General features: G+C 44.5%; 1 protein-coding gene across 1 annotated transcript in view; it reads left to right on the top strand.

Moving 5' to 3' along the window:
- The window catches only part of LOC125485388 (protein arginine N-methyltransferase 8-like), a 69,314-nt gene that overhangs the window by 37,365 nt on the left and 15,145 nt on the right, over nt 1-16,804 (top strand). Inside the window, exons 4-7 of the mRNA XM_048607935.1 lie at nt 9,277-9,432; nt 13,568-13,631; nt 14,414-14,556; nt 15,404-15,491. Coding sequence (XP_048463892.1) covers nt 9,277-9,432; nt 13,568-13,631; nt 14,414-14,556; nt 15,404-15,491 — 451 coding nt within the window. The remainder of the gene's footprint in view (nt 1-9,276; nt 9,433-13,567; nt 13,632-14,413; nt 14,557-15,403; nt 15,492-16,804) is intronic.

Here is a 16,804-nt window from a genome sequence, read left to right as displayed (position 1 = left end):
AGTCCAACATCCCTAACCAGCCTGATGTCTCTAACCAGCACAACATAGCTAACCAGCGCATGTCCCTAACCAGCCTGATGTCTGTAACCAGCACAACATAGCTAACCAGCGCATGTCCCTAACCAGCTTGATGTCCTTAACCAACCCAACAAGTTTAACCAGTCCAACATCCCTAACCAGATCGATGTTCTTATCCAGTTTGCAATCACTAAGCAGATCAACATCACCAACCAACTCAGTATCACAAACCAACCCCACATACCCAACTAGCTCGATATCACTAACCAGTTCCAGTGATTAACTGGCTTAGCTAGCATGGTTTTGTTTGTTTGAGGCCATTAGTCTGGGGTGTAGAGCACAGGGATGATCTTACTGCACTAATTAGATAAATGACCCAAAGATTTGAGATGAATCTCACAACAGCAGCTACGAAATTAAAATTCAGTTAATGAAATAAATTCAAAATGGAATAAAAATGAAATATCAGTAACAATGACCATGGAACCACCAGATATTTAAAAAAAACACCATCTGAATCATTAATGTCCTTTAGGGAAGGAAATCTGCTGTCCTTACTTCTTTTTACACGTGACTCCAGATCTACAGCAATGGGGTTGACTCTTAACTGCGTTCTGAAATGGCCGAGCAAATCACTCAGTGATACGGACAGGCAGTAACGGCAGCCTTGTCAAAAACATCCACATGAATGAATAAAAAATATTCGTCATCACACAAATTCTCTTCAAAGCTTCCACTAAAAAAAAAGTGCATAGAATGTCAAGCTTTCAATAGTCTCTCCTTTGCAAGGTGCAACATTACAAGCAGCAAATGGACTGGCACTGAGCAAAGCATTTTCAAGTGTGTGCTAGGCAGGTATTATGGAGCAGTGTGAAATGGACGAGGGGGCTGAGAGGGAGGACTGGGACAGATATGTGAGAGTGCGAAGTCTGACTCTGAGGATGCAGGGTGTGAGAGTGCTGGGGTGGGAGGTGGGAAATTTGAGAGGGCTGGGTTAGAGGGGCAGGGTACAATGGGGCTAGATGGGAGGGGAGAGTGTGTTAGGGGACAGGCTACTGGTGGCAGGGTGAGAGGGGGTAGAATGGGATGTGACCAGATGGAAGGGGGCAGAGTGTAGGGGGCAGGGTAGGAGGGGACAAAGTGTGAGGAGGCAGAATGGAAGGGGGCAGGGTCTGAGGGGACAGAATGGAAGGGGCAGAGTGAGAGAGATCAGAGTTTGAGTGGCAGGATGGAAGGGGGCAGTGTGTGAGGGGGCAGGGTTTGAGGGGGCAGTGTGTGAGGGGAAAGTGTGTGAGGGGCCAGAGTGGGAAGGAACACAGTTTGAGTGGCAGGATGGAAGGGGTCAGAGTGTGAATTTATACTGTCCGGTCTGTTATGGTGAGTACTGTCATTTACGGTTTTGATCTGTATTGGTTTATATATAGGGGCCAATTCTGTATGTTTGTTGATTGAGTTATTGGGTGGACAACCATGCCTCTAGGAATTCCCGTGCGTGTTTATGTTTGGCTTGGGCTACTATAGTTACTTCGTCCCAGTTAAACTGATGGCCTTCATTGTCCAAGTGTACTGATATTAAGGAAAGTTTGTCGTGCCGTTTTGCTGCTAGCTGATGTTCGTGTATTCTGATGGCTTCTTCCTTCCTGTCTCCGATGTAATGTTTGTGGCAGTCGTTGCATGGTATTTTGTAAACCACATTGGTTCTGCATGTTGTGGGGATGGGGTCTTTAATCCTTGTAAGTGTTTGTCGTAGAGTGGCTTTGGGCTTGTGGGCCACCATGATTCCTAGTGGTCAGGTCCAATATGTTCCTGATGTAGGGAAGTGTGGTAAGTGTTATAGGTCGTACTGTGTCCTCCTGTTGTTGCTGTTATGTAGGCACCTGTGGATGAAAACATAGACGCGCACGGGAATTCCTAGAGGCATGGTTCTCCATCCATACTTCAATCAACAAACATATAGAATTGGACCCTATATATAAACCCATACAGATCAAAACCAGAAATGACACTACTCACCATAACGGACCGGACAGTATAAATTCCAAACGGAGTAGAACAACATCGCTTCATCGGAGGCTCCACTGATGATGTCACCTAGTATGGTGATGAAATGTCTGAACAAAAACAAGCCAGCTCGGCAAGCAAATCAACAACCTCATCCACAACCCGAGCTACAGATCTTTGCCAATACTTTAAATGGTTAAGAAGGTGTTTAGCACCCTTGCCTTCATTGCTCAGACTTTTGAGTATAGGAATTGGGATGTTATGTTGAGATTGTACAGGATGTTGGTGAGGCCTCTTCTGGAGTACATTGTCCAGTTCTAGTCTCCCTGTTATAGGAAGGATATTATTCAGCTGGAGAGGGTTCAGAAGAGACCTAACAGGATGTTGCTGGGAATGCAGGGTTTGAGTTATAAAGGAAGGCTGGATAGGCTGGGAATATTTTCCATTAGAGCGTAGGAATTGAAAAGTGACCTTATAGAGGTTTATAAAATCATGAGGGGTATAGATAAAGTGAATGGCAGTTGTCTTTTCCCTAGGGTGGTGTATTTCAAGACGAGGGGCCATAATTTTAAAGTGAGAGGAGAAAGATTTAAAAAAGACAGGAGAGGCAAATTTTTTTGCACAGAGAGTGGTTCGGGTTTGAATGAATTTCCAGAGGAAGTGGTAGATTCGGGTACAGTTACAACATTTAAAAAATATTTGGATAAGTACATGAATAAGGAATATTTGGAGGGATGCGGGACAAGCACAGGCAGGTGGGACTAGTTTAGTTTCGAATTATGGACTGGTTAGACCAAAGGGTCTGTTTCCATGCTGTATGCCTCTATGATTCTATGCATAAATTACTGCAGATACTGGAAATCTAAATAAAAGCAAACAGTGCTGGGAATACTCAGCAGGTCTCGTAGCAACTGTGGAAAGAGAAACAGCATGCTTCAGTTACAAGAACAGGAAAATTTGAAGTGATGAACAGCCTTTAAGGATAAGGGTACAAAGAGTCAAAACTGGCTCAACTTCATCCCCAGCAGACCCCTTAATGATGATAGGAAACTTCCCCTGAGTGTGAAGAGCATAGCAGAATACAACCATTGGATTTTGGGTGATGGTGTAATCTGCTGAGCTTCCCTGTTACTGTGAATAGATTAATGTTTAATGATAAAACAAAGAACTGCAGATGCTGGAGATCTGAAACAGAAAAACAGAAAACTGTTGGAGAAACTCAGCAGGTCTGGCAGTATCTGTGTGAAGAAAGCAGAGTTAATGTTTCAAATCTGGTGACTCTTCATCAGAACTGATAGCAGCAAGGATAAAATGGTATTTATGCTGAATCTGAAGTTAGGGAGTGGTGATGGGGGAGTGGTGAAGGGGAGAAGTGAGCAGATAAGTAGAGATGGAGACCAGTGAGAGAGAGGTATATGAAAAGGGTGGGTAAATGAGGAGATAACGGAATGCAGGCCAGGGCAGAAGAAAAGCTGAATAAGTTACAAATAGACTTAAGAGTAGGAGAAAATAGATTAGCTGTACTGAATGCAACTCATATAATGTGATAATGGTTCTAGGGGTACATGGGAATGGGTGACTGTGATAAAAACAACCCAAGTCATAGGTGTGGGGTGGGTAAAAAAACACAGAAGGATGGAATCAGACTCGAAAGTTATTGAACTCGATGCTGAGTCCCAGAGGCTGCAGGGTCTCCAAATGGAAAATTATTTTTTGAACTTGCACTGAGGCTCACTGGAACACTGCAGCAGGCCTGCAACAGAAATGTTACTGTGGGTACATGGCAACATGATGTTCTCTGGCCAACATTTCTGTCTCAGCAATTTCTGTTTTTGTTGATGTCTAATGATCATTTGTTCCCAGTTGAAAGTGTGTTTTTAAAAATGACTGCGCCCTGTTTAGAGGGAGACAGCCTTCACTGAACCATCAGCCTGTGTAATTCTCCACTTTACTGTTTAATCTTTGGCCCTCCCTTCCCTTATCGTCCCCTCCCTTCAGTCTGAATGATCCGACTGTTCAGCATTATCTGCTATCCAAATGCTATGCATTAGCGAGCCCATTCATTATACACAATGAAGTGCTAGAGTTTAGTTAATAATAGGTAATGCTGTTCCAAATGCCACTCTAGCCAATCTGTGCATGCATGTGGCTCCCAGCTCAGTTTGTCATTAGTCAACTGAGCAAAGCAGAACATTGAACAATTCACATGATGTTCTGTGCTAATGGCTCACTGTGCCGACAATGAAATATACCTGGGGCTGAGTTTGATGGAAGGAATACGCTATACTAATGGAGAATAGAAAGTCAGTTCTTGTTAACCCATTCTCAATGAAGCTGGCAGTAAGTGGCCTTGGAGAGAAGCATATTCTTTGTGTATTACAGGTTAGATTGTGATTTCTTGCATACTGAACTCAAACTCACATTTCACAGATGTAAGGCCTGAACCTGAGCAGATGCTGATTATTACTGAGAGTTGGAGTATACAACAGGACAAGGTGATATGGTAACAGAACAAGAAGTGATCCAGATTTTACCAAAATACTGAAGCACACACCAAGCTGTGAGAGAAAATTTGTTTTACACAATGAGTGGTTCAGGTCTGGAGTCCACTCCCTGGAAATGTGGTGGAAGGTTGAGGCATTCAATGATTGTGTGAATAGTAACAGGGTTACAGGGACAGGGCAGGGCAATGCCTGATTCATGGTGCTTATTTGGACAGCCAGTGCAGACAGGATGGGCCAAATGACCTCTTTCTGCACCGTAATGATTCTGAGATTCCTGGTTTCTGGGTCTTTTACTGCCTCCCACATTCTGGTGGCATGGTATCCAATGAAGTTTCACTTAGTGGCACCCAGACAGTAAGGCTCCGCTGGCTCAAGCTAGACAGTTACTCAGAATTGAAACTGTTACTTCTGTGGAATCTGAGATTTTGCATGGAGTTCAGTAAATCTCTCTTGGAATTCAGCCTGCTGGTAGGATCTTTGGCTTTACCTGAGTGGTCCACAGGTACTAACAGAGGGAGTGCAGTGTGTGGTGTGAACATTGATCCATTGGTCCCTTCCAATGTCTTGGCAATCAGTCAGTACTCAAATTTTGGTCTAACCAGAACATGATCATGTTCGATTGGGACCTTAGCTGATCCAAGTCTCTAGGCTGTCTTGACTGCTGTTTTTACATTCGTTCAAACTATTGAGCAAGAGGAATAATCCCATTTTGTTCATTACTATTTCCTGTCCACTCATGGATCACACTCTCCCGACTGCATGTGTAGTTAAAGAGCTAGGATCACAGTTTGGATTCTCTGATTGGTATCAAATATTTAGTTTAATTTCAAGAACCAAAGATGAGTGTTAGGGATTTAGTAAAAAGCTAAGTACCAGATTGTATAACTACACGTGGAGAGACCACTGAGTCTGTCACCTGAGAAATCTAGTATAGACGTCTCGCAATAACCCCACACTCCGCCACCCCCACCATAACAACCCCATACAAAAGAGAGATAGTAGAAACTGCAGATGCTGGAGAATCCGAGACAACAAGGTACAGGGCTGGATGAACACAGCAGGCCAAGCAGCATCATAGGAGCAGAGAGGCTGACGTTTCGGGCCTAGACCCTTCATCAGAAAAGGGGGAGGGGAAGGGGGTTTTGAAATAAATAGGGAGAGAGTGGGAGGCGGATAGAAGAGGGATAGAGGAGAGGATAGGTGGAGAGGAAACAAACAGGTCGAAGAGGCGGGGATGGGGCCAGGAAAGGTGAGTGTAGGTAGGGAGTTAGGAAGGGGATAGGTCAGTCCAGGGAGGACGGACAGGTCAAGGGGGCGGGATGAGGTTGGTCGGTAGGAGATGGAGGTGCGGCTTGAGGTGGGAGGGGGGGATAGGTGGGAGGAAGAACAGGTTAGGGAGGCAGGGACGAGCTGGACTGGTTTTGGGATGCGGTGGGGGGAGGGGAGATTTTGAAACTTGTGAAATCCACATTGATACCATTGGGCTGCAGGGTTCCCAAGCGGAATATGAGTTGCTGTTCCTGCAACCTTCGGGTGGCATCGTTGTGGCACTGCAGGAGGCCCAGGATGGACATGTCATCTGAGGAATGGGAGGGGGAGTTGAAATGGTTCGCGACTGGGAGGTGCAGTTGTTTGTTGCGAACCGAGCGTAAGTGTTCTGCAAAGCGGTCCCCGAGTCTCCGCTTGGTTTCCCCGATGTAGAGGAAGCCACACTGGGTACAGCGGATGCAGTATACCACATTGGCAGATGTGCAGGTGAACATCTGCTTGATGTGGAAAGTCTTCTTGGGGCCTGGGATGGGGGTGAGGGAGGAGGTATGGGGGCAGGTGTAGCACTTCCTGCGGTTGCAGGGAAAAGTGCCGGGTGTGGTGGAGCTGGAGGGGAGTGTGGAGCGGACAAGGGAGTCACGGAGAGAGTTGTCCCTCCGGAAAGCAGATAAAGGTAAGACTCGGTGGTCGAGAACGCCCTCAACCGTGTCTCCCACATCTCCCGCACCTCATCCCTCACACCCCGTCCACGCAATAAAAACCAAAAAAGAATCCCCCTCGTCCTCACGTACCACCCCACCAACCTCCGGATCCAACGCATCATCCTCCGACACTTCCGCCATCTGCAATCCGACCCCACCACCAAAGACATCTTTCCCTCCCCACCCTTATCTGCTTTCCGGAGGGACCACTCTCTCCGTGACTCCCTTGTCCGCTCCACACTCCCCTCCAGCTCCACCACACCCGGCACTTTTCCCTGCAACCGCAGGAAGTGCTACACCTGCCCCCATACCTCCTCCCTCACCCCCATCCCAGGCCCCAAGAAGACTTTCCACATCAAGCAGATGTTCACCTGCACATCTGCCAATGTGGTATACTGCATCCGCTGTACCCAGTGTGGCTTCCTCTACATCGGGGAAACCAAGCGGAGACTCGGGGACCGCTTTGCAGAACACTTACGCTCGGTTCGCAACAAACAACTGCACCTCCCAGTCGCGAACCATTTCAACTCCCCCTCCCATTCCTCAGATGACATGTCCATCCTGGGCCTCCTGCAGTGCCACAACGATGCCACCCGAAGGTTGCAGGAACAGCAACTCATATTCCGCTTGGGAACCCTGCAGCCCAATGGTATCAATGTGGATTTCACAAGTTTCAAAATCTCCCCTCCCCCTACCGCATCCCAAAACCAGTCCAGCTCGTCCCTGCCTCCCTAACCTGTTCTTCCTCCCACCTATCCCCTCCTCCTACCCCAAGCCGCACCTCCATCTCCTACCGACCAACCTCATCCCGCCCCCTTGACCTGTCCGTCCTCCCTGGACTGACCTATCCCCTTCCTAACTCCCTACCTACACTCACCTTTCCTGGCCCCATCCCCGCCTCTTCGACCTGTTTGTTTCCTCTCCACCTATCCTCTCCTCTATCCCTCTTCTATCCGCCTCCCACTCTCTCCCTATTTATTTCAAAACCCCCTTCCCCTCCCCCTTTTCTGATGAAGGGTCTAGGCCCGAAACGTCAGCCTCTCTGCTCCTATGATGCTGCTTGGCCTGCTGTGTTCATCCAGCCCTGCACCTTGTTGTCTCGAACCCCATACAAAAACCCACTCCCACCACATTAACCTTACGATCCCAAATCCCAGGGTCAGTGATCCAGTTTTGAACTGGTTGGACAAAGTGTGGATTGTAAACTTCAGCGCTTGCACCAAAGTCTTCGTTTTACACAGTCTCACCTAAGTAACTGACAGGGGTTTTAGACAGTGTTGCTGTCCAGTACAGAAATTGCTTGTTAAAATTTGATGATTAACAAGAGTCTGCTCCTAATGCTTGGAAGCGAACAAAACATAAATTAATGGCGTTTTCTCCACTGCAGGAAGCAGTCATTTTGGCTTTTTCCAGTGTACATATTTGACTAAACATTGATTGGGACCGAGAACATTGGCTCATTCGTCCTCCTCTGCAGCTGTAGGCACTGAGGCCAATTATCATATTCCCACTGCCACCCGCCATGACTGAATTTGGCCCTATGCGGCCTGTATGAATTTATCACATCTTTATCCCTGTGCATTTCTCACAAAGCTCATTATAGATCCCATTGTTGCTTTAAGCTCTACTTCTCTGTAGATCTACAGTGGTTTTCCACCTAGGGATCTGTACATCAATAGATGGGCCTGGAACAATAAGGCCAAGCTCTTTGGGAAAATGACATTGACTTTGCAAACTTTGCTATTTCATTTCAAAGTGACCTGCAGAAAGCCAAAGATAATCATTCCTTAAAGTGATAAAAGCAATGACAGAATCAGATGACGGGCAGATGTTCAGGAAATAGTGTACATGAAACTCTTGTTTGATTTACAATAATCCTATTCACATGTACAGGTTACACTGTGTCAGCGCTGATGTTCTGATTACACTGTATCTCGTTGTGGATGGAGGCAGCTTCATTGAGGTTTTCAAAAGGGATTATGATCTGCAAAAGGAGGAATATGCAAAAGGAGGGGGAGAAAGCAGGGAATTGCTTATTTGGAGACCCAATGCTGTGTGTGGGCTGGGAAACTGTGAGGAGGATGCAGGGATGCTTCAGTGTCATTTGGACACATTGAGTGTGTGGGCAAATGTTTGGCAGCAGATTATCTAATTTGGTAGTGAAAACAGGAAGGCAGATTATTATCTGAATGGTGATAGATTGGGAAAGTGGGAGGTACAACAAGACCTGGGTGTCCTTGTACACCAGTCATTGACAGCATGCAGCTGCAGCAAACGATGAACAAGGCAAATAGTATGTTGGCCTTCATAGTGAATGGATTTGAGTACAAGAGAAGGGATGTCTTCCTACAATTGTACAGGGCCTTACTGAGATCACACCTGGAGTATTGTGTGCAGTTTTGGCCTCCTTATCCAAGAAAGGATGTTCTGGCTGTGGATGTGGAGAGAAACAAAAGTTTACCAGACTGATTCCTGGGAAGGCAGGACTGATGTATGAAGGGAGACTGTATTGGTTAGGACTATAGTGGGAGTTAGTGGGTGTGGTGTGGGTGTAGGAGTGGGTGTATCTGTGTGTGTGTGCACCAATGTGTGTGGTCCACACATCCCAGTATACCTAAAATAACCACAAATTTTGTTCTGTATCCTCATGTTTTTCACTTTGAGAAATATTAATCTGAATTTTGTTGAAATCAGACAAGCTCTGTATGCTCTTCTTCACAGGTTTTTCTCATAATGTGATGGAAAGGTGAAAATAATCAGCTATTCATATATTTCAACCACAGGAAATGTTAAAGGATGAAATTCGAACATTAACGTACAGGAATTCTGTTTACCACAACAAGCATGTGTTTAAAGACAAGATTGTGCTGGATGTGGGAAGTGGAACTGGGATTTTAGCAATGTTTGCAGCCAGAGCTGGAGCCAGGAAAGTGTTCGGGGTATGTTTTTCACATTGATTGTGCATCGTTTATCAATTCTCTTTAAAAAAGCCCATTGTGAACTAACCACTATAATGCCAAGCTGCTCCAGTGCATGACCCCCCTCCCCCCGTTCAATAAGGAACAACTCATCCCACTTTAAACCTGTCCTCGTTGTTAGCTGATTACAATAGCAACAAGTGACTCCTGCATAAGGGATTGGCAACATCTGCCGATGGTTCAACTCTGGATTGCAGCCTGACCATCTCTGCTCCACACATCATCCAGTGAGGGCTGGACCAACTTGGAAGTGACTCTTCCTATGGCTGTTGTCACTCGCTGTGCAGGTTTCCAGGTCAACCACAACAAATTGTACTTATATAGCGGACAACAGAACAACAGTTACTAGTAGTGTACCTCAAGGATCTGATTTGGGGCCACTGCTGTTTGTCATTTTTATAAATGACCTGGATGAGGGCATAGAAGGATGGGTTAGTAAATTTGCGGATGACACCAAAGTCGGTGGAGTTGTGGATAGTGCAGAAGGATGTTGCAGGTTACAGAGGGACATAGATAAGCTGCAGAGCTGGGCTGAGAGGTGGCAAATGGAGTTTAATGCGGAAGAGTGTGAGGTGATTCACTTTGGAAGGAGTAACAGGAATACAGAGTACTGGGCTAATGGTAAGATTCTTGGTAGTGTGGATGAGCAGAAAGATCTCGGTGTCCATGTGCATAGATCACTGAAAGTTGCCACCCAGGTTGATAGCGTTGTTAAGAAGGCGTACAGTATGTTAGGTTTTATTGGTAGACGGATTGAGTTTTGGAGCCATGAGGTCATGTTGCAGCTGTACAAAACTCTGGTGCGGCTGCACTTGGAGTATTGCGTACAGTTCTGGTCGCCGCATTATAGGAAGGATGTGGAAACATTGGAAAGGGTGCAGAGGAGATTTACCAGGATGTTGCCTGGTGTGGAGGGAAGGTCTTATGAGGAAAGGCTGAGGGACTTGAGGCTGTTTTCGATAGAGAGAAGAAGGTTAAGAGGTGACTTAATAGAGACATACAAGATGATCAGAGGATTAGATAGGGTGGACAGCGAGAGCCTTTTTCCTCGGATGGTGATGGCTAGCACGAGGGGACATAGCTTTAAATTGAGGGGTGATAGATATAGGACAGATGTCAGAGGTAGGTTCTTTACTCAGAGAGTAGTAAGGGCGTGGAATGCCCTACCTGCAAAAATAGTAGACTCGCCAACTTTAAGGGCATTTAAATGGTCATTGGATAAACATATGGATGATAATGGAATAGTGTAGGTTAGATGGGCTTCAGATTGGTTTCACAGGTCGGCGCAACATCGAGGGCCGAAGGGCATGTACAGCGCTGTAATGTTCTATGTTCTATGTTCTATGTTCTAACAAGGTGTTTCAGGTTGAGACCAAAGCATTGTATGCTTTCAAGGAGTTAGGTATAGTCCTTAGGACTAAAGGGATTAAAGGGTATGGAGAGAAAATAGGAACTGGGTACCGAGTTGGATGATCAGCCATGATCATATTGAATAGTGGAGCAGGCTCGAATGGCCTACTCCTGCTCCTATCTTCTACGTTTATAAATGGCATCATAAAGTCAAGTTAGACACCAAGTCACAATAGGCAATATTAGATGGCCAAGGGTTGGTCAAAGAAGTGGGTTTTAAAAAGCATCTTACAGGAGGGGACAGGGTGTGATAGAGAGATTTTGGGCCGGGGAGGTGAATTCAAAAGCTTAGAGCGCAGATGTAGAATCCCTACACTGTGGGAGCAGGCCATTCAACCCATCATGTCCACACTGACCTTCCATAGAGCATCCCACCCTATCCCTGTAACCCTCTACACTTCCCATGGCCAATCCACCTAATCTGCAAATCTTTGGACTGTGGGAGGAAACCAGAGCACCCGGAGGAAACCCATGCAGACACAGGGAGAACGTGCAAACTCCACACAGACACCTGAGGCTGGAATCAAATCCAGGCCCCTGTCATTGTGTGACAGCAGTGCTAACCACTGAGCCACCATGCCACACAGCCCTAACCAAAACTTCTCCATGCCTGGGTGAAAGTTGGTTAATGCTGGAATTGGGTGTTATTGATAGAATCTGGAACTAGGGTGTGATGTGAATGGGCAGCTGAAACAGCAGTGCCTACGAAACATTATCAGATCCTGTGAAAATTAACTCAGTTTAGTCTGAAATAACAGGGGTGGAGGGGTTACACCATTTCCTGTCTCTGACCATATGATGAAGCATCAGATCATAGTTTGTACACCTTTGAAACTAATTCAGGTTAAAGGATGACAAATTCGTCTCTAGATCTGGATGGCAATCGATCAGGCTTCAGCACATGAACAAAGAACAGTATAGGACAGCATTTATTGTTTCTGTTTGTTTGTATACACCCTGGATCCCTGACTCTGACCGCTAAATTATTATAAGACCATTACAAATTAGAGCATGAGTAGTGGGTATGGACCATCGAGCCTGCTCTGCTAATTATATCATTCTCTATATTCTTGGGCTTTGACTCCACTTCCCTGCCCCCTCTCCTTATTCCTCCATTTCCTGTGGGATAAAATCTATCAATTTCAGACTTAACTGTGTCCAATGTTGCAACATTCACAACGCTCTTAGGTAGAGAGTTCCAATGATACACAACCCACTTGAGTGAAGAAAGTGCTACTTCTGTGTCCCCATGACAAAACACCAGAGTTTGCTCCATACCCAACCTTGCATTTGCATTAACCAACTGAAAGAGCACATCAGTCCCATTCCCTCAACTTATAATTAGGAATAGTGTACTGACATGGATAGAGAACTGGTTGGCAGATAGGACACAGTATAGGAATAAACAGATCATTTTCTAGGTAGGAATGGCAGTGACTACTGGGATTCTGCAGAGATCAATGCTAGGACCCCAGATATTCACAATATATATTAATGAGTTAGATGAAGGAACTGTGTGTAATATCTCCAAGGTTGCAAAAAACACAAAGCTGTGTGGGCAGGGGAGCTGTGAGAAGGATGTAGAGATGCTTCAGTGTGATTTGGACAAGTTGAGTGAGTGGGCAGATGCAAGGCAGATGCAGATTAATGTGAATAAACGTAAGGTTATCTACTTTGGTAGCAAATATAGGAAGGCGGATTAATATATGAATGGCATAAGATTGAAAAAGGGGGTGTTGCAGCGGGACCTGGACGTCCTTGTACACCAGTTGCCAAAAATAAGCATGCAGATGCGGCAGGTGGTGAAGAAGGCAGATGGTATGTTGGCCTTCATTGTGAGAGGATTCAAGTACAAGAGTAGGGATGTCTTTCTATAATTGTACAGGGCCTTGGTGAGACCACCCTGGACTACAGTGTGCAGTTTCGGTCTCCTTCTCTGAGGAAGGATGTTCAGACTATGGAAGGAGTGCAACAAATATTTACCAGATGGATTCTTGGGATGGTGGAACTGACGAATGGAGAGGTACTAGATCGATTATATTCACTGAAGTTTAGAAGATGAAGGGGGGATCTCATAATAACATTTGAAATTCTAACAGGGCTATAACCGATTAAATGCAGGAAGGATGATGCTGATGACCAGAACAATGGGTCAAAGTCTAAGTATATAGGGCAGGCCATTTAGGACTGAGATGAGGAGAAATTTCTTCACCCAGAGAGTAGGGAAGCTGTAGAATTCTCTGCCGCAGAAAACAGTCGAAGTCAAAGCATTGAATATTTTCAATGAGTTAGATACAGCCCTTTGGGCTAAAGTGATCAAAGGGTGGAAAGCGGGGACAGGATACTAAGTTCGATGATCAACTTGATCATATTGAATGACAAGGCAGGGCCAAATTGCCGAATGTTCCAATTTTCTTTGTTTCATTACTTCTCCTTTAGATGCCTGATACACGCAGTCTCAGGCAGAGCTGAGCTGAATCAAAGCTGCCAATGTTGGCCTGATTTACTCACACTCCCTGTTGGCAAAGTGATGATCACAAACTTTAAAAATCACTCTTGTTGCTATAGGCATGAGTGACATTAACCTTGAAGTCACAGGTATAATTACCTGTTCTAAAATGAGTACAAGCAGAGATATATTTCAGTGCTCACAGGTTCATACTTTGTCTTTCTTTTAACACATCAGATTGAATGCTCCAGTATTTGTGATTACTCTGAGAAGATCATCAAGGCAAACCACTTGGATGATAGTAAGCAAATTAACAATCACAATTATGTATCTACAAATACATTGAGTTATTCTGTTGAAATGACCAAAATAATTTAATAATTTTTTGCATTGATCAGCAGGTTAATTAGAAATTATTTTCCCTTCTTAAATTAAAGGCTTTAAATAGTGCATTTTGTCGTCAAATATTTTGCAAGGACAAATGATGGCTTTTAAGTTGAAAGAGAATTGTCTTCTCATTAAAGATGTATTGTGTCCCAATGAGCTGATTTTTTGTTGAACTTATATTCAATGGTGAATTTGTGGTGTTTGTATTCCTATGTTGTGCTAACAGTGATTGGGGAAAAATACATTCTATTATAGCTGATACTAAACTGTGGTGTCGTTGTAACATCACTGGGTTAGTAATCCAGAGACTTCAGTTATAAGCATGGGGCATTGGTTCAAATCCCACAATGGCATTTGTTGGAATTTAAATGCTGTTGTTGAAAGAATCTGGAATTGAAAGTTAGCCTCAGTGATAGTGACCACAGTACCGCTGATTTTTGTAAAGACCCACCTGGTTCACCGATTTCCATTAAAGGAGGGAAATCTGCTATCCCTACCCTAAGTGTGACTCCAGACCAGGTTGATTTCTACCTGCCCTCTGAAATGACCAAGCAAGTCATTCAGTTCAAGGGTATTTAGGGATGGGAAATAAATACCATGTCTTGCCACATGCTATGAAAGAATAATTTTTTTTAAAAAATGAAAAAATATCTGTCTTTTTCAACTAATCAGAGAATTGCATGAAATGTTTTACAGTAATCACAATATTTAATGGTAAAGTGGAGGAAGTTGAACTGCCCGTGGATAAAGTTGACATTATAATCAGTGAATGGATGGGCTACAGCCTCTTCTATGAATCAATGCTTAATACAGTTATTTTTGCAAGGGATAAGTGGCTGGTAAGTGCACGGCTTCTCGTGTTTCTCAGAAGAAACTGTTGCTTTTGCATTATATTACAAATTATTGAATGTTGGTGTGAAACAGCTTCTGGTGATAAAAATGCAAAAAATGAAAGCAAGCAGATAGGGCACAAAAATTCAGATGTTGGAAAGAAAAGGACACGCATTTATATAGTGCCTTTCACTACCACATGATGTCCCAATGCACCTTTGCCAATTATATATGTTATCAAGTGGAGTCATGTAGCCAAATTACACATAGCAAGCTCCCACAAACTGCAGTGAGAGAAAGACCAGACAATCTGGTTTTTCTGTGATGTTGATTGAGGGTTGGATATTGGCTATGACACCATGGAGAATACCTATACCTTTCTTTGAAAAAGAGCCATGGGATCCTTTACATCCCCCTGAAAGGGCGCATGTGTGATTCAGAAATGTGAGTGTTTATCAAATATCATTGTACGTTGTAGCCTAGAGCTATGGGTAGCAATGATAGTGGCTTCAATTTCTGTCCATCAAAGAATCTCTCCCGTTTACACACATTAGAAGGATTGATTGGCTGCATTACAAAAGCACTTTCTGTGACTGCCAAATCCTTGAATGGGACTCGAACCTATAGATTTTGATTTTTAGGCAGGAATACAACCACTGTCCCACAAAACCATAGATAATCCATAAGATCATGGATTGATGAAGGAAGTACAATCTGAAATGACGATTGAGTAGACAACAGTAAAAGTGTGTAACAGATGCGGGTTGGATTCTCCTTTGTATGTGCAGTTCAAAATGTGATATCTTTATCAGGTGAATAGATTACGACACCCATTTCCCCAAAATTCACCAACAGAAACCTGGAGGACTGATGTTCCCTGATCGTGCCACACTTTACATTGTTGCCATCGAAGATCGACAGTACAAGGACTTCAAAATCCACTGTAAGATCATGTCTGAATGTTGTGTATTCATGTAGCTTCCTGTGTTTCATTATCTCATTTGAGGGCATGAATCTGGGTTTTCTTTATAACCTCTACGATCTAACCACTGGCCAAAGTTACACATTGTTAATATCCACACCTGGTTCATGTGATAGGCTTGGTTTTGTTGCACTGCTAAAGAATATTTGCAGAGTCTGCAGAGGTAAGAAAGACATTGACTTTAAGAAACATCTTACAGTGGCTTCATCTTGCCGTGAGGCAGCAAAAGGGGGCAAGATCATGTGGCATGGCATCATTTCTTGTGATCATATACACGGTGTCTCATTTGGTTTATCACACAATCAAAATCTAGTCCCTTATGCTGTACTGCAGTCTAGCAAACACATCTGATCCCAGAGACTCTGGTAGGTGGGAATCGTAAAAGTTAATGGGTTACATCTGGACAGGAATGGAACCAGCATCGTCCTAGAGAAGTTTGCTAATGTGGTTGGGTGGATTTAAATCAGATGAGCAGGAGGATGGTATCCTGACAAGTTGAGAGAAGCTGAGATGAAATTAAAATTTAGAATGTGAGTATGAGAGTCTGGAAAGAGGGAGAACATTGAAATTGATAAGAAAGAAGTGAGTTTAGAAAGGCTAAATGGAATAAATGTAGTGCAAGGAGCCTGAGGAACAAGGTGAGCTAAAGGCACAGATAGGCAGATGGGAATACGATATTATAGCTGAAAGATAAGCACAATTAGCACCTCAAAGTTCCTGGTTATAGGGTATTCAGACAAATTAGAGGGAGAGATAGAAGAGGCAGGGCACTGCATTATTAATAAAGGAATCAATTCTAGCAGTGAGGAGTAATGATATAGCATCCCCACAGTGTGAAAGCAGGCCATTCAGCCCATCAAGTGCACACTGGCCTTCTGAAGAACATTTCACCCAGGCCACTCCCCCCATCCCATCCCATCCCATCCCAGCATTTCCCATGGCCAACCCACCTAACCTGCACATCTTTAGAGTTTGGGAAGGAAATCAGAACAACTGGAGGAAACCCACACTGACAATAGGGAGAACATGCAAACTCCACACAGACAGTCACCCAATGGTGGAATCAAGTGGAGGTCCCTGGCACTGTGAGGCAGCAGTGCTAACCACTGAACCACCGTACTGCCCCAAACATTACATCCTCCCCAGTGGGGAGTTGAACCTCGGTTGCCCATGTGACAGGCAGGGATACTAACCACTATACTACCTAGGACATTGGCCCATATTGGAAGGATTGATGAGTGAAGCCATGTTTAGGACAGCACAGTGAGATGCTC

Source organism: Rhincodon typus, chromosome 18 (genome assembly GCF_021869965.1).
Source record: "Rhincodon typus isolate 14 chromosome 18, sRhiTyp1.1, whole genome shotgun sequence".
NCBI classification, from domain to species: Eukaryota; Metazoa; Chordata; class Chondrichthyes; order Orectolobiformes; family Rhincodontidae; genus Rhincodon; species Rhincodon typus.
Note: the sequence above shows the minus strand (reverse complement) of the source record. Positions and strands in the feature narration are given on the sequence as shown.